Here is a 27,505-nt window from a genome sequence, read left to right as displayed (position 1 = left end):
TGAGGGAAGCGGGTACTAAGGATTGAACCCAGGGACATTCTACATCTGAGCTACACCCCAGTCCTATTTTATTTTTATTTTATTTTTATTTGGAAACAGGGTCTCTTAAGCCACCAAGGCCAGCTTCGAACCTGTGCAATCCTCCTGTCTCCACCTCCCAAGCACAGGGATTACAAGCGTGGGCCACCATACCCGGCTATTTTATTTTTATTTTGAAACAGGGTCTTACTAAGTTGACAAGAGTATTATTACTTGCTGAAGCTGTCCTCAAACCTCATGTTTCTGCCTCCCAAATACTGAGATTATAGGTGTGCACCACTATACCTAGGAACATACTATATTTTTCACTCATTGTGGTCATTTCTTGTACATATTTATAATAGTTGCTTTAAAGTCTTTGTTTGCTAATCTCAACATAAGGGTCATCTTCAAAGTCTAGTTGTATTTTCCTTTTCCCCTCTTGACTGTATATCACATTTTCCTTTTCCTGTTTCTTTGTATATACTTAGTAAATTTTTATTATATGTTGGACATTACAAATGACCAGTTAGCCAGGCATGGTAGCACACATCTGTAATCTCAGTATTTGGGAAGCTGAGATAGGAGGATTACAGGTTCAAGACTAGCAGCCTCAGCAATTTAGTGAGACTCTGTTTCCAAATAAAAATTTAAAAATAGGGCTGGAAGTATAGCTTGGAGGTAGAATGTCCCCTGATTTTAATCCCCAGTACCACACACAAAAAAAAATGAATAATGAGTTATTGGGTCTCCAGATGCTATCATATTTTTCTAAAGAGTATTTTCCTAGTGAGTACTTAAACTACTGGCTAATGACCTTGAATTTGTTCAGACTTTTTACACTTCATTATGCTGAGGTTTGCTTTTAGTTTTAGTGTAAACTCTCAGACCCAAGATATTGCCTTTTCTCCTAAGAAATGGTCCTTTTAGGTTTCAGTGGGAAACCTAGGTATTTCTGAAGCCTCTCAAAACCGGCAAGATCCAAACTCTCAGTTGTTTCTCTTGTGTTGAGCAGAAACTTAAACTTGTGCTTGGGCCCTTCAGCTTGCCAGCTGTAGCCTTCAACCAGGCCCTTGGGATTTTTGTTACAAATAGAAGGGTTAAGTAATTACCAGGATAAGAACTCTCAATATAGTATCTTTTTAAGAATGCATTTGTTCCCAATTACTTGTTAGGCTGAGACAGGAGGATCACAGATTCAAAGACAGACTAGCCTTAGCAAAATAGCCAGACTCTCAGCAACCCAGCAAGGTTGCTGTTTCAAAACAAAAAAAAATAAATGCTGGTAGGGTATAGCTGGGAGGTAGAATGTTCCTGGGTTTGATCCTTAGTACAACACACACACATACACACACACCACATATTCGTGTACAGTGGCAAATACCTATAATTTCAGTATTTGGGAGGCTGAGACAGGAAGATCACAGGTTTAAGGCCAGCCCTAGTAACTTAGCAGCACCCTCAATAACTTATCAAGACATTGTTTCAAAAAATTTTTAAAGGGCTGGTAGTGTATAGCTAAAAGGTAGACTGCTTCTGGATTCAATCTCTAGTACTCATAAAAATGCATTTGTATAGTAATATAGTTAATTTTTCTATTATGAAAGTAATTAATTTTTATTAATGACAACAAAAAAGTTTATTTTTAATGTGTAGAAAAAAGTCTGAAAGAATATATTCCAGGGTTTTTTTTGACTGGTAAAACTATTGGTGATTTCAGTTTTAATCCTTTTATTTATTTGTGTTCTCTATTTTTTTCTATAATATACTTAGTGAAGCCCTTTTTTGTTCTTTTGAGCAAATGGTTTGTTTATGATGCCTATAGTAAAATATGCTTATGCTTCTTTGCTACATTTGGTATTACAGTTTCAGTAGGTTAACAATCTAAAATCCTAGCAGTCTATCTGTATGGTAAACAATATTCTTTCTGCTTTTAGAAAGAGAGAAATTAGGACAAATCAAAGTTAAATTGCTTCTCCAGAATTTTAAGCATCTTGATAGAGTAGCCAGAAATAGATCTTAAATTTTAAGGCCCTCAGTTCAGCTGTGTACACTATTTCTAAGCCCTTAGCATCGATGTATGCAGTTAATTCTACATTTTCTAATGAGTATAGAAAAAAATTATCACTGTTAAATATAAGCCTCAAATATTTTGGAAACTTAAGTTTAGTCACTGATTTCAATCTCCTCTCTATAAAATCCCTTACTAAAACTCCTAGCAAATAGAAAATTTGACTGATTTTAGTTTTACTACAGTTAACCCTCCAAGAGCTAACTAACATCAGAAGGAAAGAAAAGTATGCATTAAAATAGCAAGGAATTTCCTTCTTTTCTGGGTTATAAGCTTCTTTATATATAAAACACAGTAAAAGGCTATGCATCTAATGCAGTGATTTGGTGGTAGATATATAAATTTAGCAAGGCATAGTTCAATTACATTCTTATGCTTTTACTAAAATAGTTCACTAAAATGTCATAAAACTTAGTGATAGAATTAGTGTTCTCATTCTGAAGTTTCAGACTGAAATTAAAGGAAATCACCATATAATGGATACTAAGCAAAACTCTTTTATAATTCTATAGAAATGGATCAGAGGAAATAATTCTTATATCATGATAGTTTTCAATATGTGGTTCCCATGTAGAATCGTACTAGAGAGTAAGTAGGGCCATACAGACAACCAGCAAGACTGATGTGCCAGAGTAAAGTAAAAAGTATTATAGCAATGTTCACTCAGAGTTAGATAACTGTGCTGAGGCTCCACATGGGAATCTCCTCATCATTAGAAATACATGGTAGCTGGGTGTGGTGGTGCACGCTTATAATCCCTGCACTTTGGAGGCGGAGACAGGAGGATCCACCTCGCAGGCTTGAAGCCAGCCACTCTGGTTTAGGAGACCGTGTTTCCAAATTAAGAAAAATATAAAAAATAGGTCTGGGAGTGCAGACTGGAAGTAGAAGGGTTTCCCGGAACCCCAGTACCACCAAAAAAAAAAAAAAAAAAGAAAGAAAGAAAGAAAGAAAAGAAAAGAAAGAAGGAAATACATGCTAAAAGACATTTATGACCTATTCTGAAATAATTTAAAAAATAATATTAGTATGAACACATATACATGTATATCTACAGAGTGGAAGAAAGTGATAAAACAAATGTGACCAATATTTTTTAAAAACTGATCAATCTCTGGGCATGGTGGTGCACGTTTGTAATCCCCGCGCTTGGGAGGGAGAGACAGGAGGATAGCGCAGGTTCGAAGCCAGCCTCACTGGCTTAAGAGACCCTGTTTCCAAATAAAAAATATAAAGTAGGTCTGGGAGTGTAGCCTGGAGGTAGAAGGTTTCCATCCCTAGTACCACCAAAAAAAAAAAAAAAAAAAAAAAAAAAACTGATCTAAAGCCAGGCATGGTGGTAGATACTTGTAATCTCAGTATTTGAGAGTTTGAGACAGGAGAATCATAGGTTCAAGGACAGCCTCAGCAAGTAGTGAGGCTCTCATTAACCTAATGAGACCCTGTTTCAAAATACAAATAAAATAGGGCTGGGGGTATAGCTCAGAGGTAGAATGCCCCTGGGTTCAATCTCTAGTGCCCCCCCAAACACACACACACACACACACACACAACCCTCCAAATTTATCAATCTAGCTGGGCATGGTGGTGCATACCTGTGGAAGGCCAAGACAGGAGAATCCCAGGTTCAAGGCCAGCTGCAACAACTAAGTGAGACTGTTTCAAAATAAAAAATAAAATATGGCTGGGGATGTGGCTCAGAAGTAGAATGCCCTTGGATTCAGTCCCCAGTAGAAGGTAAGAAGGAAAGAAGGTTGGGTGTATAGCTAAGGTAGAGTAGGTTTGGGTTCAATCCCTAATACCACACACCAAAAACAGAAAGAAATTTATGAAACTACTGCATTGGTGACACAGGTCTATAATCCCAGCAATTCTAGAGGCTGAGCCAAGAGGATCTCAAAGTCAAGGCCAGCCTGAGCAACCTAATGAAATACTGTCTCAAAATAAAAAATAGGCTGGAGATGTAGCTCGATGGTAGAGCACCTCTGGATTTAATCCCCATTATTGTTTTCCCTAAAAAAAATAACTGCTAAATCTGGATGAAAGATATTGAAGTTAACTTTCCTGTCAGATACAGTGGTGCATACCTATAATCCCAGTACTTGGGAGGCTGAGGCAGAAGGATCACAGGTTCAAGGCCAGCCTCAGCAATTTCGCAAGACCCTCCGTAATTTAGTATGACCCCATTTCAAAATAAAAAGAGATGAGGGTATAGCTCGGTGGTAAAATGCTACCGGGTTTAATCCCCACAACCCCCCAAAAAAACTTTATATTTAAACTTAGTATTTTTTAGTTTATTTTCTTCTAATATTATATATTCAAACCCATTTTCTCATGTCAATCTGAAGTGTCAGAATCATATCACTATCACTATCATTATATAATAATAGATAATAGAAATTTTGAATTTGAGACTCCACCCGAAAGAATATCTTAGATCATTCATCTTGATGAATTGAGGAATAGATAAATATGAGCAAAATATTAGCTAAACAGAGCAATTTATTAAGAATGAAATATTTACAAGTGAATTTGATCCTGAAGTTATTTTAAACAAGAATTGCTCATAAAAATATCCACTCTAACTGTGTGTATTTGCCACCATATGTAACACTTTAATGAGGCATCTGTCCACATTCCTACAGGTTTTTAATTTGTGGAATCGTGCTCTAGGGTCTACATCTTCCAGAACTTAAAAGGTTTTACCAGTGGGCCACGGTGATGCCCACTTGTACTTTCAGCAGTTGAGAGGCTGAAATAGGAAGATGATGGGTTCAAGGCCAATCTCAGCAAGTCAGTGAGATTCTCAGCCACTTAGTGAGGTCTTTTTTCAAAATAAAAAATAAAATAGGGCTGGGGATGTGGCTCAGAAGTAGAATGCCCTTGGATTCAATCCCCAGTAGAAGGTAAGAAGGAAAGAAGGAAGGCAGGCAGGCAGGCCTAATTAAGGAAAAGAATTAAAGAATTATTGGAATTTTTTTCTCTTTTTTTTTGGCATGAGAGATGAATATATAATACAAGAGTGACTCTGGTAAAATAAATTAAGGAGTGTGATGATCCTCATTTTTCCTCTTGTGAAAATAGTTTTAATTTGAACTTTAATTTGTCTTGTGAGATTATTCCAGTCACTTTTAGAAATAATTTTTAACTGAACAGCTACAAATACTGCAGAATTATTCATCTTACTTATCTTACTATGTAATTTGATGATTCAAGTAAAAGATATCCTTTTTAAATGTATACTTATCCATTATTATGACAGTCCATGAGGCTGCCCTGAACTATATAATATAGGAGGACAAGTTTTAATTTCAGAGTTAAGAATATTAAAACTGAATTTTAATGAAATCCTTGTTTCTAGAGCTACTTTCTTTGCTTATTATTTTGATTTGTAAGAGATGCGCTTATTAGAAAAAGATATTTCCTTTGTGGTTAACAAAACTTGAACTGTTAAATTTGGGTCGAATGCAGTTCTAAAAGTGTGAAGTATTACTGATGATAAAGTCCAGTGTTCTGTCTTGCAGGTATAAAATGCAAGTTTAAAATTCAAGTAAAAATTGTTCCCCCAAATATATCAAAATCTCTAATAATTATTTTAGATATTACAGTTCGGTGCCTTGGGGTCGTATCCGCCCGGCTTTCTCCACGTTCTCCCTATTTCACCTTTAAAGATAAGAAACTGGAATTTTACAGCCCACTGTAAATTTACGATTTCACTGAGACCCACGCGCTGTCCCTCATTCTTCTGGTTCTTTTATGTCAGGAAGAGATATGAATTTTACAAATGTGAAAATGCCACCTTCTGTGTTAAAATCTACACCAAGCTTATTGTGTTAGCAAAAAAAAATGACTCTTTTTTAAAATACTGGGCTGGAATGCTTACACAGAAACCTCATGTTTAGGAAATGACCTATTGATTGGCTGTCTGAAGTCAGAAGCGTCGACCTTGAGGCTCTTCTCTGCGAGGTTTAATTCATAGCTTATCAGCTCGCTATCTATAGTCAGCTGATTGCCTTCCCATACCCAACACTTACTCAAGGTGCTGTTTTAGAAAAAGGATCATTGTATAACGACATAATTGCACAGGCTTCTCAGACGTACCTAGTCGCTCTCCTCCCTGCATTAACGCCTTTCCTCTCAGATCCTGGTTGCATGGGTCATCTTTGTATTTGGTGGCATGGCTGGTAGACTTGCTTCCGAGTTCCGTTTCCGTCATTAAAAACATCCATGCAGCCGGGCGTGGTGGCGCACGCTTGTAATCCGCGCTTGGGAGGCGAAGACAGGAGGATCGCGCAGGTTCGTGCGCGCTGGTTTAGGAGACCCTGTTTCCAAATAAAAATGTAAAAACAGGTCTGGGAGTGTAGCCCGGAGGTAGAAGGGTTTCCAGGAACCCCAGTACCACCAAAAAAATTAAAAAAAAAATCTATCCAGCCAGGTGTGGTGGCACACGCTTGTAATCCCCGCGCTTGGGAGGCGAAGACAGGAGCATAACTGCAGGTTCGAAGCCAGCCTCGCTGTCTTAAGAGACCCAGTTTCCAAATAAAAAATATAAAAGTAGGTCTGGGAGTGTAGCCCGGAGGCAGAGGGGTGTTCCATTCCCAGTACCACCAAAAAAAAAAAAAAATCTATCTAAGTCAGGCGTGGTGGCACTCGCTTGTAATCCCAGCATTCGGGACAGCCTCAGCTACTTAGGGAAGCCCTTTGCAACCCACTGAGACCCCGTTTCAAAAATTTAAAAAGAAAAGACTAAAAATAGGGCTGAGAGTGTAGCTTTAAGGCAGAATACCCTGGGTTCCATTCCCAGTACAAAAAAAAAAAAAAAAAAAAACAACTATGACCTGGGCTGGTGGCAAACACATGAAATCCTAGCATTTGAGAGGCTAAGACAGGAGGATCACGGTTCGTGGACAGCCTCAGCTACTTAGTGAGGCCCTTTGCAACTCAGACCGTTTCAAAATAAAGAATAAGAAAAATAAGGCTGGAGATGTAGCTCAAAGGTAGAATGCCCCTGGGTTCCATCCCCAGTACCGCATAAAAAAACAAAACAAACAAACAAACAAAAAATCTATGCAGGGAAACTGGATCTAATAATGAGCATTTGTCTCTTTAAAAGATAAAATTAAGCTGGGCATGGTGACACACGTTTGTTATCCCAGTACTTGGGAGGCTGATACAGGAGGATCACAGGTTCACAGCCAGCCTCAGCTACTTAGTGAGGCCCTCTGCAACTTAGTGAGACCCTGTTTTAAAATATAGAATTAAGCTGGCATGGTGGCACATGCTTGTAATCCCTGCGCTTGGGAGGCGGAGACAGGAGGATCACGCTGGTTCAGAGCCAGCCTTGCTGGCTTATGAGATTCTTGTTTCCAAATAAAATATAAAATAAGTCTGGGAGTGTAGCCTGTAGGTAGAAGGGCTTCCAGGAACCCCAGTACTACCAAAAAAAAAAAATTATATATATATATATATATATATATATATATATATATATATATATATATATACACACACACACATATATATGTATATGTGTATATATATATTTTTTAAAAATATATATGACTGAGGGATGTTGCTCAGAGATAGGATACCTCTGGGTTACATACCTATTATAAAAAAAAAGATAAAATTAATGAGAAAATTAAGGAAGACCTACAGAAATCAAAGAGGAAAATACATTAAGTGTTTGTATGTGGTATACTGTTTACGTTTCAGTATGAAAAATGCTGTGAAATTGTTCTTTTGTTGAGTCAGCCATCTAATCAAATCTCATTCTCCTTTGATCAGTAGGGAGTAATTATGAACTTTCCTGGACCTTTTTAAAATACAATTATTTTTTGGTACTGGGGTTTGAACCCAGGGTCATTCTATTTTTGAGCTACACCAGGACTTTTTATTTTTAATTTTGAAACAGGGTCTGGCTAAGTTGCTGAAGCTGGCCTTGAAACTGCAATCCTCCTATCTCAGCCTCCCAAGTACTAGGATTACAGTCATGTGCCAATATGCCTGCTTTGCTAAACCTCTTAAAGGTTCAGTCTACAGTTGTGTGTGTGTGTGAGAGAGAGAGAGAATATTGCTAGATGATATATAGAAAATATTTATTCTTATATTTGAAAATCCTTATTATACAAAATGGCTTCTGAAAGTCCACATTGGTATAGCTATTAATTTCTCATTTCCTGTTCTAACACAAGAAGTAAATGCAGTAGGTCTCATTGCTTTAAGAAAGAAATAAGCAATCAAACTTACATGCTAGTGGCTCTGTATTGTAGAGTATAAGAGCCGGGGATTTGGGCTCAGCTAGTTCAACAAGTATTTATTGAGAGCTTCCTAAGTGTCAGACACTGCTCTAGATAATAGTAAAGGGTCAACAAAACAAAATTCCTGTTTTTATGGAACATATGTTTTTATTTGAGCACTATGACCTGTAGACTGTTGTATAACCTCTCCTGACCTCAGTTTCTTCATCAGAAAAATTAAGTTAAAGGCACGCATGGTGGTACCCACTTGTAATGCCAATACTTGAGAGGCTGAAACAGGAGGATCACAGATTTACGGCTAGCATTAGCTACTTAGCCCTGTTTTAAAAATAAAGACTAAAAAATATGGCTGACAGTGTAGCTCAAAGGTATAATTCCCCTGGGCTTACTCCCCTCCAAAAAAAATGAAGATAATACCACATACTTGAAGGATTATTCTCAAGGTATATGACTTAGTGTATGAAGGTGATTAGCTTCATCTATGCCATGAATATAGTAAATACTTGACTTTCATTTTTATTTTTAAAGATTATAATCACAAAAATAAAGATTATAATCACTAGAAGTATACATTACAACCATGTTGCAATTTAAAACCTCTCTTTTTAAATTGGATTTTAAAGCAGGATATGGTGGCACATGCCTGTGATCCCATTACTTGGGAGGCTGAGATAGGAGGATCACAGGTTTGAAGCCAGCATTGGCAATTTAGAGAGACCTTCAGCAACTTAGTGAAACTATACTTCAAAATAAAACATAAAAAGGTCTGGGGTATAGCTTGGAGGTAGGATACCCCTGAGTTCAATCCTCAGTACCACACACACACAAAAATGGATTTTACATATTTCCCATATTCTGTGAGCTACTTATTGGTAATGTTATATGACTAAAGTAATACCCAAGCTAAAAATTTTACAGACCTACTGGTAGATTTGGGACTTCTATAATCTTATTTATATATAGACATGAACTCAAAACTACTTTTCTGAGAAAATTTGGCCCCTCCTCCCCCAGGGACTTCCCATAACACCGCCCCTTTGGTAGATCATCTACCCATACGCTGGACCTGTATCCTGGTTTAGGCTTCGTATTTTCTGAAGTGGATATTGGTGTACCCCAAAACAGCAAGAATAATCTGTCATCCAGATCCTTGCCAGAGAATGTAACCTCAACTTCCCGGTGTACAATTCTTATTGAGCAAAAATTACCATAATACTTATATATGTTTGCCTAAAGGATATACATTCATCCATCTCACTAGCCAAGCTAGGCCAGAATATGAAATCCTCAGCCATTCTCTCTCTCTCTCTCTCTCTCTCTCTCTCTCTCTCTCTCTCTCTCTCTTTCTCTTTCTCTTTGGAGGTACTAGGAATTGAACCCAGGGGCATTCTACCTCTGAGCTCCACCTCCAGCCCTATTTTTTTATTCTTTGTTTGAACAGTATCTCACTAAATTGTAGAGGGCCTAGCTGGGTAGCTGAGCCTGGCCATGAACCTGCAATCCTCCTGTCTCAGGCTCCCAAGTACTGAGATTACACGCATGTGCCACCACAACCCTCAAAACTGCTTCTCCTCAGTGTTGTTCCGGTTCGCTGAGGACCACCACACAAAGCACTGCTCTCCGTGCTGGTCCGCTCTTCTCACAGGTGGCAATGAAGCAGAATCAGCTGTTTTGCCGTCACTTTGCTTGTCAATAAAAAGGTCAGATTCAAAGTGTTGGCCATATCTGCCAACCATGCAGTTTCTTACCTTATCCCTATTTTCTCTACTAGTCCTTTACTTTTCATCCATTTTCTTTTATTCAGCTAATATAATACTTATATAAATCATCTCACATGCTGTATTCAGGATGTGAGACGTTAGTATAGAATACGAGTAAATAACTACTAGGCAAGCAAAGGCAGCATTATTACTCTATCCTTGCATATTATTAAGGTATTTACTATTAAGTCATTGTAGAATTTATTATTTCTTAACTCCCTTTGTTAAAACTTTTAAATATAGTATTTTTTCTAGTAAGCAGGCTATAGCATTCTTTATTATCAGGACTCCTAAGTACCTTTGTCTTGATACTGTAGGTGGTCCTTCATACACAACTTTTTTTACCAAAGTATTTCACATTCGCTTTTCTACTAATAGATGTTTCGGCCCAGAAGCATTGGAATCCAACCAACTCAAGACATTTTATTTTTCAAAAGAAAGCATCTTTCTTTCTTCACATACACATTAATTCCACATCGTAGCCTTACAAGCGTATTCACAGGTGTTTTCCATCAGTCTAGCTTTCAAAATTTTATCTGTTGGATACATATAAAACAGGGTATCATCTACCTGCAGTGAAGCCCAAAGGCTACACTTGAGATTCTTTGGGAAGTAATTCCCATCCTTTGCTACTTTAATAAGATCCAAGTAGTACATTTTACTCAGATTTTAAGACACTTGGAAGAGAAGGACCTCCATAGCCTTATAATAAAATTTTAAGTGTTACTTACAACCTGAATACAAAGCAAAGAAATAGGAATAATATATTTTTGCTCAGGAGAATATTATGTTAAGTGAGATTAGCCGATCACAGAAAGTGAAGGGTCATAGGTTTTCTTTAATATGCAGAAGCTAGGGAATAATTGGGATACCAAAGGGACTCCAGATAATGGAGGAGCCAGAGAGGGAGGAGGGCTAAGGGAAGGGGAAGAGAAGAGTGAGGTTCATTAATGGAATCACTACCATCGACTATGTGAAAATACCAATGTCAATCTCAGCACTCTGTATTGGGAAAGGGGAGACGGGGCGGGGAGGCTCTCAAGGGCTGTGTGCATGTATGTCACTGTCAATGTGACTTACATTATGATGTGAGACTATAATGTACCAATAAAAGCATATTAAATATATACATACCACCAAATTCTGTAATACTTGTAAGTACCTGTATATTCTATCACAATATCTCAAACCTCAAGATCATAAATACTTATAAAATCAGAAGTTGATTTAATTCCAGAATAAGAAATTTTTATATTTTAAGTAATAATGAAAGATTTCATTCTATGAATTATTTGGACAGCTAGGAAAAAGCCTGTATGAAAAGCTGAATTGCAGTTTTGAAATATCTTTTTAGAATAAAGTTCAGCAGGCGTGGTGGCATATGCTTGTAATTTTAGTACTTGGGAGGCTGAGACAGGAGTATTGCAGGTTTGCGGCCAGCCTCAGCTACTTGTTTTACATTATCTATAATTTGCTTAATATTTTATTCATCTCATAGTTAATTATACAAATGTATTTGAAGTTTTATTGCTTGTAGATTAACATTTTCATAAATTTGAAATGAAAGGAAATAATGCATCTAAGAATTAAAAAGGAAAAATTATTCCCACAGACTATGATTGCTTATGTAGAAAATTTAAAATTTGCAGATAAATTTTTTGAATAATTCAGCAAGGTTGTTAGATACAAAACTAATAAACCAAATCAAATGTATTTTTTATATACCACCAACAAGCAGTTAAAGTCAAATGTTTAAAAATCGACCAGGTGTGGTGGTGCGCACCAATAATCCCAGCAACTCAGGAGCCTGAATACACAGGATCAAAAGTTTAAGGCTTGGGAGGCAGAGACAGGAGGATCGCGCAGGTTCGAAGCCAGCCGCGCGCGCTGGCTTAGGAGACCCTGTTTCCAAATATAAAATGTAAAAAGAGGTCTGGGAGTGTAGCCCGGAGGTAGAAGGGCTTCCAGGAACCCCAGTACCACCAAAAAAAAAAAAAAAAAAAAAAAAAAGTTTAAGGCTAGCCCAGACAACTCAGCAAGATCTTCTCTCAAAATTTAAATATTTTTCCAAGTGGAGGGCTAGGGATATAGCTCAGTGGTAGATCACCCCTGGGTCCAATACCCAGTACCACCAGAGAAAGAGAAAGAAAATAGGGTCTTGCTTTGTGGCCCAGGTTGGCATCAAACTCTTGCACTCCAGCAATCCTGCTGCCTCAACTTCCCAAGGAGCTGAGACCACAAGCATGTGCCACCATGCCCAGCTTAGAAAGGTTCTTTTCATAGATGTAAAGTCTGGAGTCCCAAGACCACTCCCATTTCAGACACCAACTACAAGTTTGGATATCCATAAGACCACCGTCAAGCTTGATAATTCAGCAGGACTCAATGAAATCACTAACAGCTGTTATTTTCACAGCAACAGCTTATGACAGCAAAAATGCACCAGGGAAGAAAAACAGCTCAGGAAGCAGCGCATGGGAAGGTTCCAGCACTGAGTTCTAGTTGTTCTCCAGTGCAGTCATGGACAGTGCTGTCTTAGTTATGTTGAACTGGTTACCATTAGTCTTCAAATCCTCCGGAGGTCAAGGTGATGTTTATGGTGCGGGCCCAAGACCCGCACCATAAACCACACTGTTAGCGTAACTGCCCTGTGTGGCCCAAAGATCCAGGTTAATGAAGAAACTGTTACTGAGCAGGATATTTCAAGGGCTTGTAGGTTACCAGCCATATCCAGGGACAAAGATCAGAGCTGTCTTTGGACAAAGCTAATCCTTTACAGTATAGTAGATAAATATAAGATTATTCTAAGATTTATATGGGAAGGTAAAGAAACTAAGTGCCCAAAACAATTGGGGGGAGGGGCAGGAGAACAAAAAGTGAGGAATTTTTCCACCTAATTTTAATACATATTATAGGCAAAAATTACAGAGAAACTGGATCCTTACAGATTGCTGGAGAGAATATGAAACAGTACAATGACTCTGGAAACCATGTGCCTGTTTCTGGAAAAATGAAACATGCCACTAACATGTAACCCAGCAGCGGCACTCTTGGGTGTTCAAGAGAATTGAAGACTTATGTGAATGTTCACATAAGCTTTATTCAAAAAGAAAACAACAGCCGGGCATGGTGGCACACGCTTGTAATCCCCACACTTGGGAGGCAGAGACAGGAGGATCGCGCAGGTTCGAAGCCAGCCGCGCACGCTGGCTTAGGAGACCCTGTTTCCAAATAAAAATGTAAAAATAGGTCTGGGAGTGTAGCCCGGAAGTAGAAGGGCTTCCAGGAACCTCAGTACCACCAAAAAGAAAAAAAAGAAATAACAGATATCCTTCAACAGAAAAGTAGTTAAACCAACTGGTACTTCCATACCATGGAATACTACTCAGCAATATAAAAAAAGAACAAACTTGTCGATACATGGAACACTCTGGATAAATCTCCAGAGAATTAAGCTGAATGGGAAAAAAATCTTATACCAAATGGTTACATGCCATATGATTACATTCACATAACATTTTTAAAATGAAAAAATTATGGAAATAGAGAACAAAGGGTCACCAAGGGTCAAGAAGGATTGGGAGTAGACACAAGAGTGTGGCTATAAGACGGCAACATGAGCGGTCTTTCTGGTGCTGGACTCATTTTGTGTCTTGACTAACAAACACTGTCATCCCAATTGTCATATTGCACCGTGGTCCTACAAGATGCTCCATGATGAAAAGGAGCACAAGGTATCTGTGTTATTTCTTACAACAGGATATGAATCTATACTTATGTCAGAAAGTATAATTATAAATAGATGAGGAATTAATTTAAGAGGTGAAAATCCTTCATGGAATAAATGATAAAACCACATCAAGAGGTATTCAAGATATAAATGACATTATATGATTAATTGGAAGTCTCCAGTGCCCTCTGTTCACAGCACTGTGACACCATAACAGAATACCATAGACTGGGTGGTTTATAAGCAATAGAGATCTATTTCTCACAATCTGGAAGCTGGGAAATCCAGTATCAAAGTGCCAGGAGATTCAGTAACTAATGAGGGCATGCTTTCTCACTCATCAATGGCAGCCTTTTCACAGTATCTTCACAGGGCAGAAGGGATAAGGAACTCTATGGGACCTCTTTGATAAACGAATTAATCGTAAGCAAAAGGTTTTTCTCCCTCATGACCTGAACACATCCCAAAGTCTCCACTTATAAATGCTTTCACATCACTGATTAGATTTCAACATTTGAATTCAGCAGTGGCGGGAGACACAAACGTTTAGTCTATAGTACTCAGTATGGTAAATAAATATATTTACTCTTCCCAAATTGGTCTTTAGGCTTGAGTACAATTCAGATCATTAAGTGACAAAGGTAATCTATAAAGACTACCTTTGCCATCTGCTTCCTTCTTCCTTCTGCTGGCTACAAAAGCAAATGCCTCTGCCTTTAAAAGTCTGACAAAGCAATAAAATAAAGTATGCTGTGGATACAAAAGTTCATATAATGATTGACCCATATATTCAGGTATATACCAGTAGCACTAGGCTTGTAAATTCACAAGCTTTTGTGGTTGTTGTTGTTTATTGAGACAGGGTCTCACTCAGTTGCCTTGGCTGGCCTTGAACTTGTGATCCTCCTACCGCATCCTCCAGAGTAGCTGGGATCACAGCCCAACTGTTAATTGACATTTTAGCCAACATGATTTTCTGTATGCCTCCAACTCCTTAATTTCAAAACAAGAATCATTATCAAAGTAGTGCAAAACCAGTCACAAATTTCTGTGTTTCTATGTGGCGTATCTTTAATTTATTTAGCATAAACTTTATGGTAAATCCTGCTTGGGAGTTGTTTACACAGCAAACTTGTATATTCCAACTATAATTTCTGGAATAGTCTTGAACACTTACCCTCAAAGGATTTGAAGGTAAAATAAGGTATTTTTCATACATGAAGTGACTCGTAAAGCAAGTACATGATAACATAGTAGAAACTATATACAAATTTCTAAAGCATAAAGAAAAATCATTACAATGGGGTTAGTAGAAGAAGACTTATAAGGAAATTAGAGTTCGAACTGGATCTTAAAGCAATTAGACATATAAAATTCTTCTGAAAATTCTTACTATCTCAGTGCTTTACCTGTTTATAATTTTTTATTTTATTTTATTTTATTTTTTGTGTGGTGGTACTGGGGTTCCTGGAAGCCCTTCTACGTCCGGGCTACACTCCCAGACCTATTTTTATATTTTTATTTCGAAATAGGGTCTCTTAAGCCAGCAAGGCTGGCTCTGAACCAGCGCGATCCTCCTGTCTCTGCCTCCCAAGTGCAGGGATTACAAGCATGCACCACCACGCCCGGCTATAAATCTTAACTATATTAAGACAAAATGTCTGTGCAAGCCGGGCGTGGTGGCGCACGCCTGTAATCCCTGCGCTTGGGAGGCAGAGACAGGAGGATCACGCAGGTTCGAAGCCAGCCGCGCACGCTGGCTTAGGAGACCCTGTTTCTAAATAAAAATGTAAAAAAAAAATAGGTCTGGGAGTGTAGCCCGGAGGTAGAAGGGCTTCCAGGAACCCCAGTACCACCAAAAAAAAAAAAAAAAAAAATGTCTGTGCAGCCAGGCATGGTGGCACACATCTCTAATTCCAGCTACTCAAGAGGCTGAGACAGAATGATGACAAACTTGAGGGCAGCACTAGCAAATTAGCAAGAACCTATCTCAAAATTAAAAATTAAAAAATGACTGAAGATATAACTCAATGGCAGAAGAACCCTGGATTTAATTCCCAGTAACTTTGGCCTATTACAGCCTCTGGACCTTAGATTTCTAGACTACTGAGATTTCATTCTTAATATTACTATCATTATTAATGAAATTTCATCTAGGATCTCCCATATCTTTACTCTCTTATATTTGATATATTTCTATCTATATCTAAACTTGGGTCAAGCCAAGTACATCTTGGGAATACAAGCTGTTGAACAGTTAAAGTTTGACTCTGAGAGTTCTCATTTCTTTTTCTTTTCTTTTCTTTTCTTTTTTTTTTTTTTTGTGTGTGTGTGGCACTGGAGATTGAATCCAGAGGCATTCTACCTCTGAGCTAAACTCCCAGTCTGACAGTCTGATTATATTTCTTATCTGGAAATAGGGTCTCACTAGTCGAGGCTGACTTTGAACCTGTGGTCCTCCTGTCTCAGTCTCCCAAGTACTAGGATTACAAGTGTGCACCACTATGCCCAGCTGAGAGTTCTCATTTCTAGCAGTTTACTAAACACTTTCCTCTCTCTCTCTCTCTCTCTCTCTCTCTCTCTCTCCCTCTCCCTCTCCCTCTCCCTCTCCCTCTCCCTCTCCCCCTCCCCCTCTCCCTCTCCTTCTCCCTCTCTCCCTCTCTCCCTCTCTCCCTCTCTCTCCCCTCTGGTGTTAACCCAGGGGCCTTCTACCTCTGAGCTATACCTCCAGCCCTTTTTTATTTTTTATTTCTTATTTATTTATTTTTGCAGTACTAGGGATGGAACTCAGGGGCATTCTACCTCTAAGGTACACCGCCAGCCCTATTTTTTATTTTTTTATTTTGATACAGGATCTCACTAAGTTGCAGAGGGCCTCCCTAAGTGGCTGAGACTGCCTGTGAACTGCAATTCTCGTGTCTCAGCCTCCCAAATGCTGGGATTACATGCGTGTGCCACTACACCCAGGTTTTATTTTTTAATTTGAAACAGGATCTCTAAGTTGTTGAAGGTCTCACTGAGTTGCAGAGGCTAGCCTTGAACCTGTGATTATACTATCTCATCCTCCCAAGTACTGGGATTACAGGTGTTTGCCACTGTGCCTAGCATCCTATTTTTCTTTTGATGCTACCAAATTTAGCTAAAGATATATTGAAGATACTTTTGAGTATTTGTCAGTGCTTATCAACTAGTTTCTAATGGACTGTGGGCCAATGAAATTTATCTCATCCATTTGTTGTTATAAGCAAGGAAACCATTGCTTTCTTCAGCTTTTTTTAGAGTACCCAACTGTTATATTCCAGTGTTAAAGGAACTTATTTAACTCTAAAAGCTAGCATATACTTCAATGTAAGGTAGATTTATCAATCTGTGCTGAAGATGAGTGAAGCCTGACCCCACCCTTCAAAAGCTTTCTAACAATAACATCATCTCTGGCTGAACTTTAGAGCCACCACAATCACAGATGTCCAGTCCCTGAGGTTTGGTTTTCAGAGGTAGGGACCTGTGCTTTCTCTTCTAATTTTAAAGATACAGGAGGGACAAGACCATATGTTGAGTGAGTAAAGATATTTTAAATCCAGGTGCTATGGTACACACCTGTAATCCCAGCTAGTCAGGAGGCTAAGGCAGAAGGATCCCAAGTTCTCGGCCAGCCTCAGCAATTTGGCAAGACCCTGTCTCAAAATAAAAAATAAAAAGGGGGCTGGGGGAAGGTTGCAGGTCAGTGGTAGAGCACCACTGAGTTCAATCCCCAGTACTGCAAAATGGGAGGGAGGGGGCAAAAGGGAGTAGGTCAGTGGATTGTAGTGGCACAAGCCTGTAATCCCAGTACTTGGTAGGCTGAAACAGAAGGATCACAGATTTGAGACCAGTCTCAGAAATTTAGCTAGACTCTTGGCAACTTTGTGAAACCCTGTTTCAAAATAAAATAGGGCTAGGAGTTTAGCTCTGAGATGGAACACCCCTGAGTTCAATCTCCAGTACCACAAAGAAGGGTGGAAAGGCCTTAGGAATTTGAAAAGATTTAAGAAATGTCAATTGAGTTAGACCTAAAAGGACAGGGAATAGTTATTGAAGAAGAGTTGATGTCATGAAAAACCCAGAAAAGAAGGCTAGAGCTAGAGAATGGGGGACTTGGGCCACTGAATCTAGATCACTCCTACAGGGGGAATGGAAAGGAAGAAGAGCTAGGAAGACTTTGCTGAGGTGTAATTGTCAGCATTTGTGAACTCAGTGGGTCAAAGGCAGCAAGCAAGGATGACTTGGAGGAAGAGTAGCTGAATATCGTGTCCATTCACAGAAATGGAGCCGGGTATGGGGGCACACCCTGGGAATCCCAGCATCGGGAGGCTGAGGCTGGAGGATCGCGGTTTGCAGACAGCCTCAGCTACTTAGTGAGGCCCTCCACAACTCAGTGAGACCCTATTTAAAAATAAAGAATAAAAAACAGGGCAGGGGGCATAGCTCAGAGGTCGAATGCCCTAGGTTCTTTCTCCAGACCCACAAAAAAAAAAAAAAAAGAAAGAAAAAAAGAAATGAAGAACTCAATGTAAAAGCCTAGAGAGTAAGCCCTGCAGTTGCCTCTGAACTGCCTGCAGAAATGGAAGGTCATGACAGCGGATTCCCCATCCCAATACCTGATCAGTGTCCTTACTCGCACAGCGTCCTTACTCTCAGGGCTGAAAATCAGAGATGTCAACATAGATACCAGGAGCAGAAGTGTTGGAAATGTGATCTTAATTCAACTCCCTTTTATTCACTACTTTGAAATATTATTTTAGTAGGCTCTCATTCAACTTATATTGCACATTACTTTTACTGTGCCATTGACTTATTTTATATCAGTAAAAATGAATTATCAATATACAAATTTTTCTCCTCTGAAGTATATAGAAGAATGAGCTCCAGAGAATGCTCTTCTGGCAGGAGGAGATGATAAATACAATCAGAAAGGGTTATATCCATCCTTCTAACTCCCTATAACTCATTCTCCACATTCTTGCTAGGGTAGTTTGTATACGGGGAGGGGTGCTTGGGAATAAACATAGAGGTATTCTACCTCTGAGCAGTATTCTACCTCTGAGCTACACCCCAGCTCTATTTTTATTTTATTTCTTTGGTGGTACTGGGGTTCCTGGAAACCCTTCTACCTCCTGTCTACACTCCCAGACCCATTTTTGTATTATTTTCATTTGGAAACAGGGTCTCTTAAGCCAGCGAGCCAGCGAGAATGGCTTCGAACCTGCACATTCCTCCTGTCTCTACCTCCCAAGCGCGGGGATTACAAGTATGGGCCACCAGGTCCGTTTTTTGTTGTTGTGGTGGTGGTGGGTTTTTTGTTTGTTTGTTTGTTTGTTTGTTTGTTTGTTTGTTTGTTTGTTTTGGTGGTACTGGGGTCCAAACTACCTCCGGGCTATACTTCCAGACCTATTTTTTTATGTTTTTATTTGGAAACAGGGTCTCTTAAGCCAGCAAGGCTGGCTTCAAACCTGCGTGATCCTCCTGTCTCCGCCTCCCAAGCGAAGGTATTACAAGTGTATCCCACCACACCCGGCTTTATTTTTTATTTTTAAACAGGGTCTTATTAAGTTGCTGAGGCAAACCTCAAACCTGCGATCCGCCTGTCTCAGCCTCCCAAGTACTAGGGATTACAGGAGTGCACCACCACACCCAACCAGAATACTCTTAAAATGCAGGTCAGACTACATTTGCCCCGCTTAAAACCCTGCAAACTGCTCTCCCAGTGTGCCTGAAATGAAATTCAAACCTTTCACTATGGCCTGCAAGACCTCATCTCCTTCCACTTTCCCCTCACCCGCCATACTCAAACTCATGATCCTCCTTCCTTAGCCTCCCAAGGAGCTGGGATTACAGGAGTGCACCACCACACTCCACTTACTATGTTTTGGAAATAATTTGGCACTTCCTTCAGTCACTCCAGGAGCTTTCCCTCTATGTTCTTGTATGTTTCCCTCTATGTTCCCTCTATGCATCTTTTTTATTGATTGAGATAGGGTTGATTAGTTAGTAATAGTTGCCCCAGAGTTCCATGCCAGAGACCCACAGCTTCTGCAAGCTGTCTGATTTATTTCCAGAACAAGTTTACTTTTCAACGTTGACTCTGTGGGTCTTAAACTACTCTGCCACCCATCACCCTTCCTCCCCAGTCCCCACCTCCACCAGAAATGAGAGATACTTGGCACAAAAGTTACTAAACAAACAAAAGGATAGGCTTCCCCTAAAACTGCAAATAACCCAAATTTCCACCACTGATTAATTATGTCTTTTATTTTAGCTCTTCTTTAGGGTCTCAACACAACACCAGGTGTGCACAACCACGCCCGCTTTACATATCTAATAGGCTTGCAACCACGTTCGCAATGAGCATGCCTGTGTCTTTTTTTTTTTTTTTTTTTTTTTTTTTTGGTGGTACTGGGAGTCGAACCCAGGGGCTTTCTACCTCCGGGATATACTCCCAGACCTCTTTTATATTTTTATAAAACAGTCTCACTAAATTGCTGAGAGCCAAAGTAGCTGAGGCTGGCTTTGAACCTGTGCGATCCTCCTATCTCAGCCTCCCAAGCACAGGAATTACAAGCGTGCGCCACCACGCCCGGCTACACCTGTGTCTTACAGAGGTAACTTCCAGTGCAGCATGCTCTAGCACACTTGGCATCTCCTGTGCTTATCACACCCTTCCCATTCACTGCCTCTCAGTGTGGCAGTCTCACACTTGTCCCTTCTAACTTGTAAGATCCCTATTAGGAGCTCTTCTCTGTTCAAGTATTGGTCAGGTTAGGTTTTTTTTTTTATTAGATTCTCCTTAGATGCTCTAAAATTCATTTTAAATAAATTTTAGTAGTGATATCTTATTTCTTTTTAGAAAGCACATTATTTTTCAGTGCTCAGATATTTCTCTGAACCTTTATAACTTTCTAAAAATAACTGCTGGTGAGCTCATAAATTCATTAGTTAATCCCACTGGGACTCAATAATGCATATTACAGACCTCCTGGTTTTTATATATTAGATTTTCTCAAGAATTCCCTTACCTGGTATTATCAACATAGCTATATTGACAGGGTCTTCATTACTTCCTAATTGCCCATACTTCTTTTTCTTGTTAAAGATCAATTTTTAAAATCAAGCCTTGTCATTTTGAAAATATCATAGATGAGTTATCCTGTTAATATTAATGTGATTTATATCTTTCTAGTTTCTTTCCTCCTTTATCATAGGAACTTATGAAGTTTATTCATTTTTTTGCCTTAAAAATGCATTCTTTCTTGGGGAGGGATAGCACAGTAAAAGAATAGAGTCACATGGTGGGGTTCTTACTTTTCTTTGAAATATAGATATGAGAATCCTTCGTATTGAAGTACGACTTTCTAAACATCGATATTCCCTATTGTAAATCAGAACCTAAGAGTAAATTATGCATAGATTGTTGAATTTTTTCATGACCATGTAAGATACAATGACTATCAATAATTAGAATAGTGAGTGACAAACCAAAACTTTGTATGAATTCTCATTTTGTTACTAAGTTATTGCACAGACTATTTAACTGCTTATTATTTACTATTTATCAGTAAAACTCATCTCTGGCAAATCTGACTCATGCATGGTGTGTGTGTGTGTGTGTGTGTGTGTGTGTGTGTGTGTTTAACATCATTTGAAGATCATGGTTATTTTCTCAAATAATTCTTCCCTCTACTCACTGGCAAGGTAAATAACCTACCTCTTCATTTTAAAATATCCTATTTTAAAGGGCTGGGAGTGTAGCTTAGTGGTGGAGCACACGCTTAGCATACTCAAAGTCCTGACTTCAATCCTCAGCACCAAAACAAATTCTATCTATAGGAATTGCATTTACACACAACTCTTTAAGATAACTACTGCATAAAACGGGCTACAGCTTCAGAGTAGTATACATCTGCCAAAGTAAACATCAGGGTTTTGGCTGCTAACTTAGTAGCATATTTTGGCATAGTTTTTACCCCCCACCAAGAAAAATTCTCAGCACTAAGATCAAGTGATGAGGAGTGTGGACAGGGCTGATGTGTAAGAAATACTTGAACTGGAATTTGTTTCAGGAAGAAGCAAGGGGAATAGACAAGACAGAGCTATAGTAATGTCTTCCTCTCTCTTACTCTGTTCTTTGAGCATCTGCTTTCAGTGGTATTTCCAACCCTTTTTTTAATTTCTAAAAGCTAGTATATGAATGTTACCTCCTTCTTTGTCAGTTGCATCGCAAGACACTTTTTAAAAATATGGAGTCATCAGGGAAAACAAATAATACTTTTAACAATTTGATTTTTCTTATATGATTCATAGTCTCATCCTTCATGCTTAAAGTTCCTAATCTTTGTGGCCATTTGTGCTATCTTTACTGCCTTGAAATTGAGTGCGGTTCGTTTTTAAAAACAAGTGAGAGGCCAGGGATAAATATGCAGTGTAGTTTGTGTGTGTGTGTGTGTGTGTGTGTGTTACTGGGGGTGGAACCCAGGGGCTTTCTACCTCCGGGCTATACTCCCAGACCCATTTTATATTTTATTTGGAAACAGGGTCTCACTAAGTTGCTGAGAGCCTCACTAAGTAGCTGAGGCTGGCTTTGAACCTGCGCGATCCTCCTGTCTTAGCCTCCCAAGCACAGGGACTACAAGCGTGCGCCACCACGCCCGGCTGCAGTGTAGTATTTTAATTAGAAGAAAAATCCCTTGTCTTTTAGTTATCTCGCAACGAATAACATCATTGACAAACAGTATTTGTGGAAGAAATATAAGGAAAATAAAAGACAGGTATTCTCTGCTCTGTAGAAAGAAAAAAAGTAATAGCTAGAATAGAGTTCACATTATCAGGAGAATTAGTCTCTAATGTAATAAAAGGAATTAACTATTCATTTTTATTTAAACTGACCTTTGATTATCTAAATACCATCATAACAAATAATATAAAAGCACTCTTTTACTATTCTGAAATGAATTCCAAAGTTAACATAACCTGCCTACTTGCAAGATTGTTAAATCACTGTAATGCTTTAGTTAACATATAGAAGGAATAAAAGTAATTCATAACAAAACTAATATGCACTTCAATATTTAAAGTGCTCTGGTAAATCTACATGAGAACACATAATAAAAGCAGTCAGATACTTGGTCCTGGGCATAAAATCACTGTGAACTTGACAACCTCAGTGCAGGCTCGTACAGGTATGCTTACTGGTGATACAGGTACCACCACAGGCAGTGGTGCCATCAGTGATGCGATTTTCTCATAGGGTAAGTCACTCTTGGTGACCTCATAAAAACACAAAGTACACAATCTCTTTAATATGCAGGGTTATTGTACTACTGGAACTTCAATACATATAAAAATTGAACAAAAAGTACTTTTAAACATATTTACAGAACAAACTATAAGCCCATATAACTGTAAATGGGTTTTTCAACTGCCTGAATAGCTGTGGAACATTTCAAAACTGTGTAGGATGCAGAACAATTCATCGTGCTTTGCTGTTCTACAAATTACAGGATGACCACCCATCCCTGACCTTCTCCAACCTAATGGCAATAGCACCTTCCAGTCACCTTGACCACCAAAAATATTTCTATAAATGTCCCAAATACCTCCAGAAGCTACTTTTAAGAGCCATTGATGAAGAGTGGGCAAAGGACTGTTTCTGTAATGAAACACGACATTTTACCTTTTGCTTTTATACTCAATTGATCTTATGGATTAGGAAACGAAAGTCATCCCAGAATGAATTATCCAGCTATAATAAGCCTATCATTTCAAAAGGATATAGAAATTATTCCCTGAGAACTGGCAGGTATTTAATATGGGAAAACCCTTTACTCCCTACTTGTTATGAGTGTCTCAAGATTAGAAAAATGAAGATTTGAAAAATGGAAAGAAGTCCACAGTCCCTGAAATGGGGAGGGAAGGGGTCATTTGATAAGAGTACATGGTAAATACCCTGCCCTGACTACAAAATTATGTGTATCTCTTTCAAATAACATGGTCAATGTTAAATAGACTAGTTTCCCTGTTAATACTACATCATTGCAATCTGTTAATAAATGGATGTGGTTTGTTGTTGTTGTTGTTGTTGTTGTTGTTGTTGTTGTTGTTGTTTTGGTACTGGGGATTGACTCCAGAGGCATTCTACCTCTGAGCTACACCCCCCTACCCTTGTTAATTTTTATTTTGAAACAGAGTCTCACTAAGTTTGCTGAGGCTGGCCTTGAACTTGAGATCACCCAAGTACTTGGAATACAAGCATGTGCCACAATACCTAGCTCTAGAGGCTTTTATAATTGGCCTAAATTTTAACCTTGTCTCTCTTTTTGTGAATAATTTAGTGGCCTACTGTTTCTGTATTGTGAAATGAGAAGCACCCCTCTTAACTTCCTTCAAAGCGCTGTATTTTTAAGCACTATCAAGCTGCTCTCAAAAGCTTTCCTTCACTAAGCACTGTTATGGGTAGATTTTAATATTATTTTGTAAATATTTTCACTGAATTTTGTCCCTGAAGTTTTAAAAATGCACTCCTAACATATTCTTGAAGTGTGTATATGCAGCCCAAGATAGATATGCAATTACCCAGCCTCCAAATGCTATTTTTCTTAAATTATTAAAAATCTACTTCCAAAAATTTAAAAGGAAGAGATTTATATAAAATATTAATGGTATCATTCCTTTGTTTAAAGAGAGTCCTCTTGCCACTACTCCATTCTCCATAGTGTGGCTGGTGGTCTGCCTGGCTCTACCTCACTCCCATCAACTTCCCTTCCTCTGAATGAAGCACACATACTCATTATTTTTATACTCTTAAATTTCCAGGGTAAAAGAGCCAGTGCAGGTACTCAGTTATCTCAGTTTTTTTTTTTTTTTTTGTCTTTTCTACCCTGGACTAATGAAGCAGAGATTCATCAGAAGCTAACACTAAAAAGCTTTTGTAGTAATTTATCACCAGGGAAATTTGTTCATCCTTCAGAAAGACTGTTACCAGGGAAGAAGAAATAAAGGAGTTAAAATTGCTTCAGACCATTGACTCCGTAGGTCCCTCTAGATTCATAGATTGAATTGGCTTTCAGGGTGGGAGGAATTATGAGAGGAGTTCCCTGAGAAAGCTTACAAATTGATCATAGCCTTGGTAACACTCGTAGGTATAAGTGTGATCACTATGGAGGGAATGCCAAATGTGTCTGGAAGCTTGGGAAAGGAGAAGGAAAAGAGACAATTAGCACCTTTTTTTCTGGCTTATTGTATTTGGGGATGAGTGTTGCCACGTATTATGTATCTGAGAAGGGCCTTTCAAAAGGAAGAAATACACGTGACTTTAAAATATTTTATAATTACATGTGCAATTTAATAATTGTTATTGAGCCAGGCATGGTGGCACACGCTTGTAATCCCAGCATTTGGGAAGCTGAGACAGTAGGATCCTCCTAAGTAGCTACTACTTAGTGAGGCCCTTCACAACTCAGTGAGACCCTGTTTCAAAATAAAGAATAAAAAATAGAGCTGGGGTATAGCTCAAAGGTAGAATGCCCCTAGGCTCTATCCCGGGTACCACACACACAAAAAAAAGTTGTTGTTGAACCAAAACTAGGGTTGCAAACACTACACAAATGGAGGCAGACATTTCATAAACCTACCAAGAAACTGGTGTCCTTCTAGATATACCTGCTCCATTTTATTTAAAGTAGGCAGGTCTGATCATATCTAGAACTGCTTACTTATGTTTGGAGAATATAATGGCCTCCAAATTCATAGAACCCTTTAAGAGTATCATCTGAATAAATCAGTAAAGTAATATTATTTGGATGTCTATATGTCTTAAAGAACTTGAAATTTTATGTGCCTATTAATGCAGGAAGATTATATATATTTTCCCCAGGAATTCTATTAAGAATTGCCAGAATTCAGTTAGGCACTTTAGGATTTACCAGGATGAACCTACACTCCTCCCTCCCTGCCTCCCTCCCACTGAATAACATTGGATTGTGCTTGAAATGAGTAAGCAAACAGAGAAATGACCTGATTTTTTAGTCTGAATACAGTAGTGTTGGGGGATATTTCTCAAGGGTATGACTTCAATATTGGATCTTAGTTCCAAATGCAGGTTCAAGAGGCCAATCATAAGAGAATAGGATGAGAACATCCTTGTGTGGACATCTATGAAGAGAGGGGCTCTCTAGTAGGGCCAGCTTGCACAGCTAAGTCACATGCACAGACTGTAGCTTCCTGCTCTCTGGCCCACTGACTGCAGCCACAGCATCCTTATTGTTGTAACTCCCAGATTGTGATACTGTCACAAAACTGTTGCTAGGCAACAAATGTGGTTACCATGTCTCAGCGAATAGCTGAAGGGGAAAGCAAAGTGTTGCACCATTGTAGAGTAACCATAGCAATGACCTACTATTACAGACTAAAGAATTATCATTAACAATGTTAAAGTATCAGACAGAGGCCCTGAATTCAGAGACTACCAAGAAATATCTTTGCATAATTGAGTGATGAAGGAAGAGATTTCAACTGTTTCGAAGCTATTCACTTATTATTTCTATGGAAGAATCTTATTTTTATTCTTGAATTTTAAAAATGTCCACTTATGAAGCTATTGGCTAAATGATATGAGCTATCACAAGTAGTCAAAAACAGATTAATCTCGTGTTTATCTATTCTCAGGCCTGCTTCAGTGCTGCCTGTGTCAAACAGAAGGTAGATTTGATTTGAAAGACAGTATACATTAATATTACATCAAAGCCACAGGAAAAAAAAAGCTGTAGTCAAATAAAATAGCCCTGTAAATTGATAACTAACCTGCGTTTTCTAAGTGAAATTCCTCCTGACAAAACAGGAGGCCTAAGTGCTCTTTCTGAAGTTACTGCTTTGAAACACTTTTTTTTAAAGCTTTTCCAAATCTGCCCCCTAAAATCTGTGCACCGTAGCCCTGTAGGATGCTGAGGGGCGGGATGCAGCCTCCGAACCGGCCTAGCACGGGGCAACCAGGAGGGAGCCCAGCCCGGGAGGGGCCAGGAGCCGGGGGCTGGAGGGGGGTGGCTCGCGGAGGGAGCGGACCGGGAAGGGAGGGATGGATGGGGGGTGGACGGGGGGAGGAGGATGGACGGATGGATGGACAGGGGGATTGATGGGGGAGGGAGGGGAGGGAGAGGGATGGACGGGGGGGATGGATGGGGAGGGAGAGGAGGGAGGAGGATGGCCAGGGGGGGGTGGATGGGGGAGGGACGGGGAGGGAGGGGCGGGGCGGGCGGCGCTGGCGGCCGAGCGTGACCCGTGCGTGTTCTCCCGCAGGCACCGACCGCCACGAGCTGACGTCCTGGAAGAGCTTCCCGTCCATTTTCAGGTTCTTCCGCGCGGCGGCCGAGGCCCGGAGCAGCGCCCCGCAGCCCGCCCCGGCGCGGCGCTCGCACCGCATCAAGCACGAGGAGCTGTGAGGCCGCGGAGGGCGCTCCCGGCCCTCATTAGGTGGCTTTCTTCCCCGAGCGCAGGGTCGTGGTAGATACATCTAAATAGCGTTTTGCATTATTTCTAGCTGAGCGCAGCTGTCACCGCGGCGCGGGCTCCCGGCCGGCCGCGGTGACAGCGCGGACCCGGCCGCGCCGCCGGGCGTCTGCGCGGTCCTACCGCCCGCCGC

At 39.5% G+C, this 27,505-nt stretch overlaps 1 protein-coding gene across 2 annotated transcripts in view; it reads left to right on the top strand.

Annotated features, from left to right (window-relative positions):
- ARB2A (ARB2 cotranscriptional regulator A) overlaps positions 1–27,305 on the top strand; it is a gene marked incomplete at both ends in the record, with an annotated part of 396,136 nt that extends 368,831 nt beyond the window's left edge. For both annotated transcript variants that reach the window (XM_080709998.1, XM_080709999.1), the window contains one exon: positions 27,163–27,305. In XM_080709998.1, the coding sequence (XP_080566124.1) occupies positions 27,163–27,305 (143 nt within the window). The remainder of the gene's footprint in view (positions 1–27,162) is intronic.
- Between the last annotated feature and the right edge of the window lie 200 nt (positions 27,306–27,505).

The sequence above is a fragment of the Muscardinus avellanarius genome (genome assembly GCF_963383645.1).
Source record: "Muscardinus avellanarius genome assembly, chromosome: 1".
In the NCBI taxonomy this organism is placed as follows: domain Eukaryota; kingdom Metazoa; phylum Chordata; class Mammalia; order Rodentia; family Gliridae; genus Muscardinus; species Muscardinus avellanarius.
Note: the sequence above shows the minus strand (reverse complement) of the source record. Positions and strands in the feature narration are given on the sequence as shown.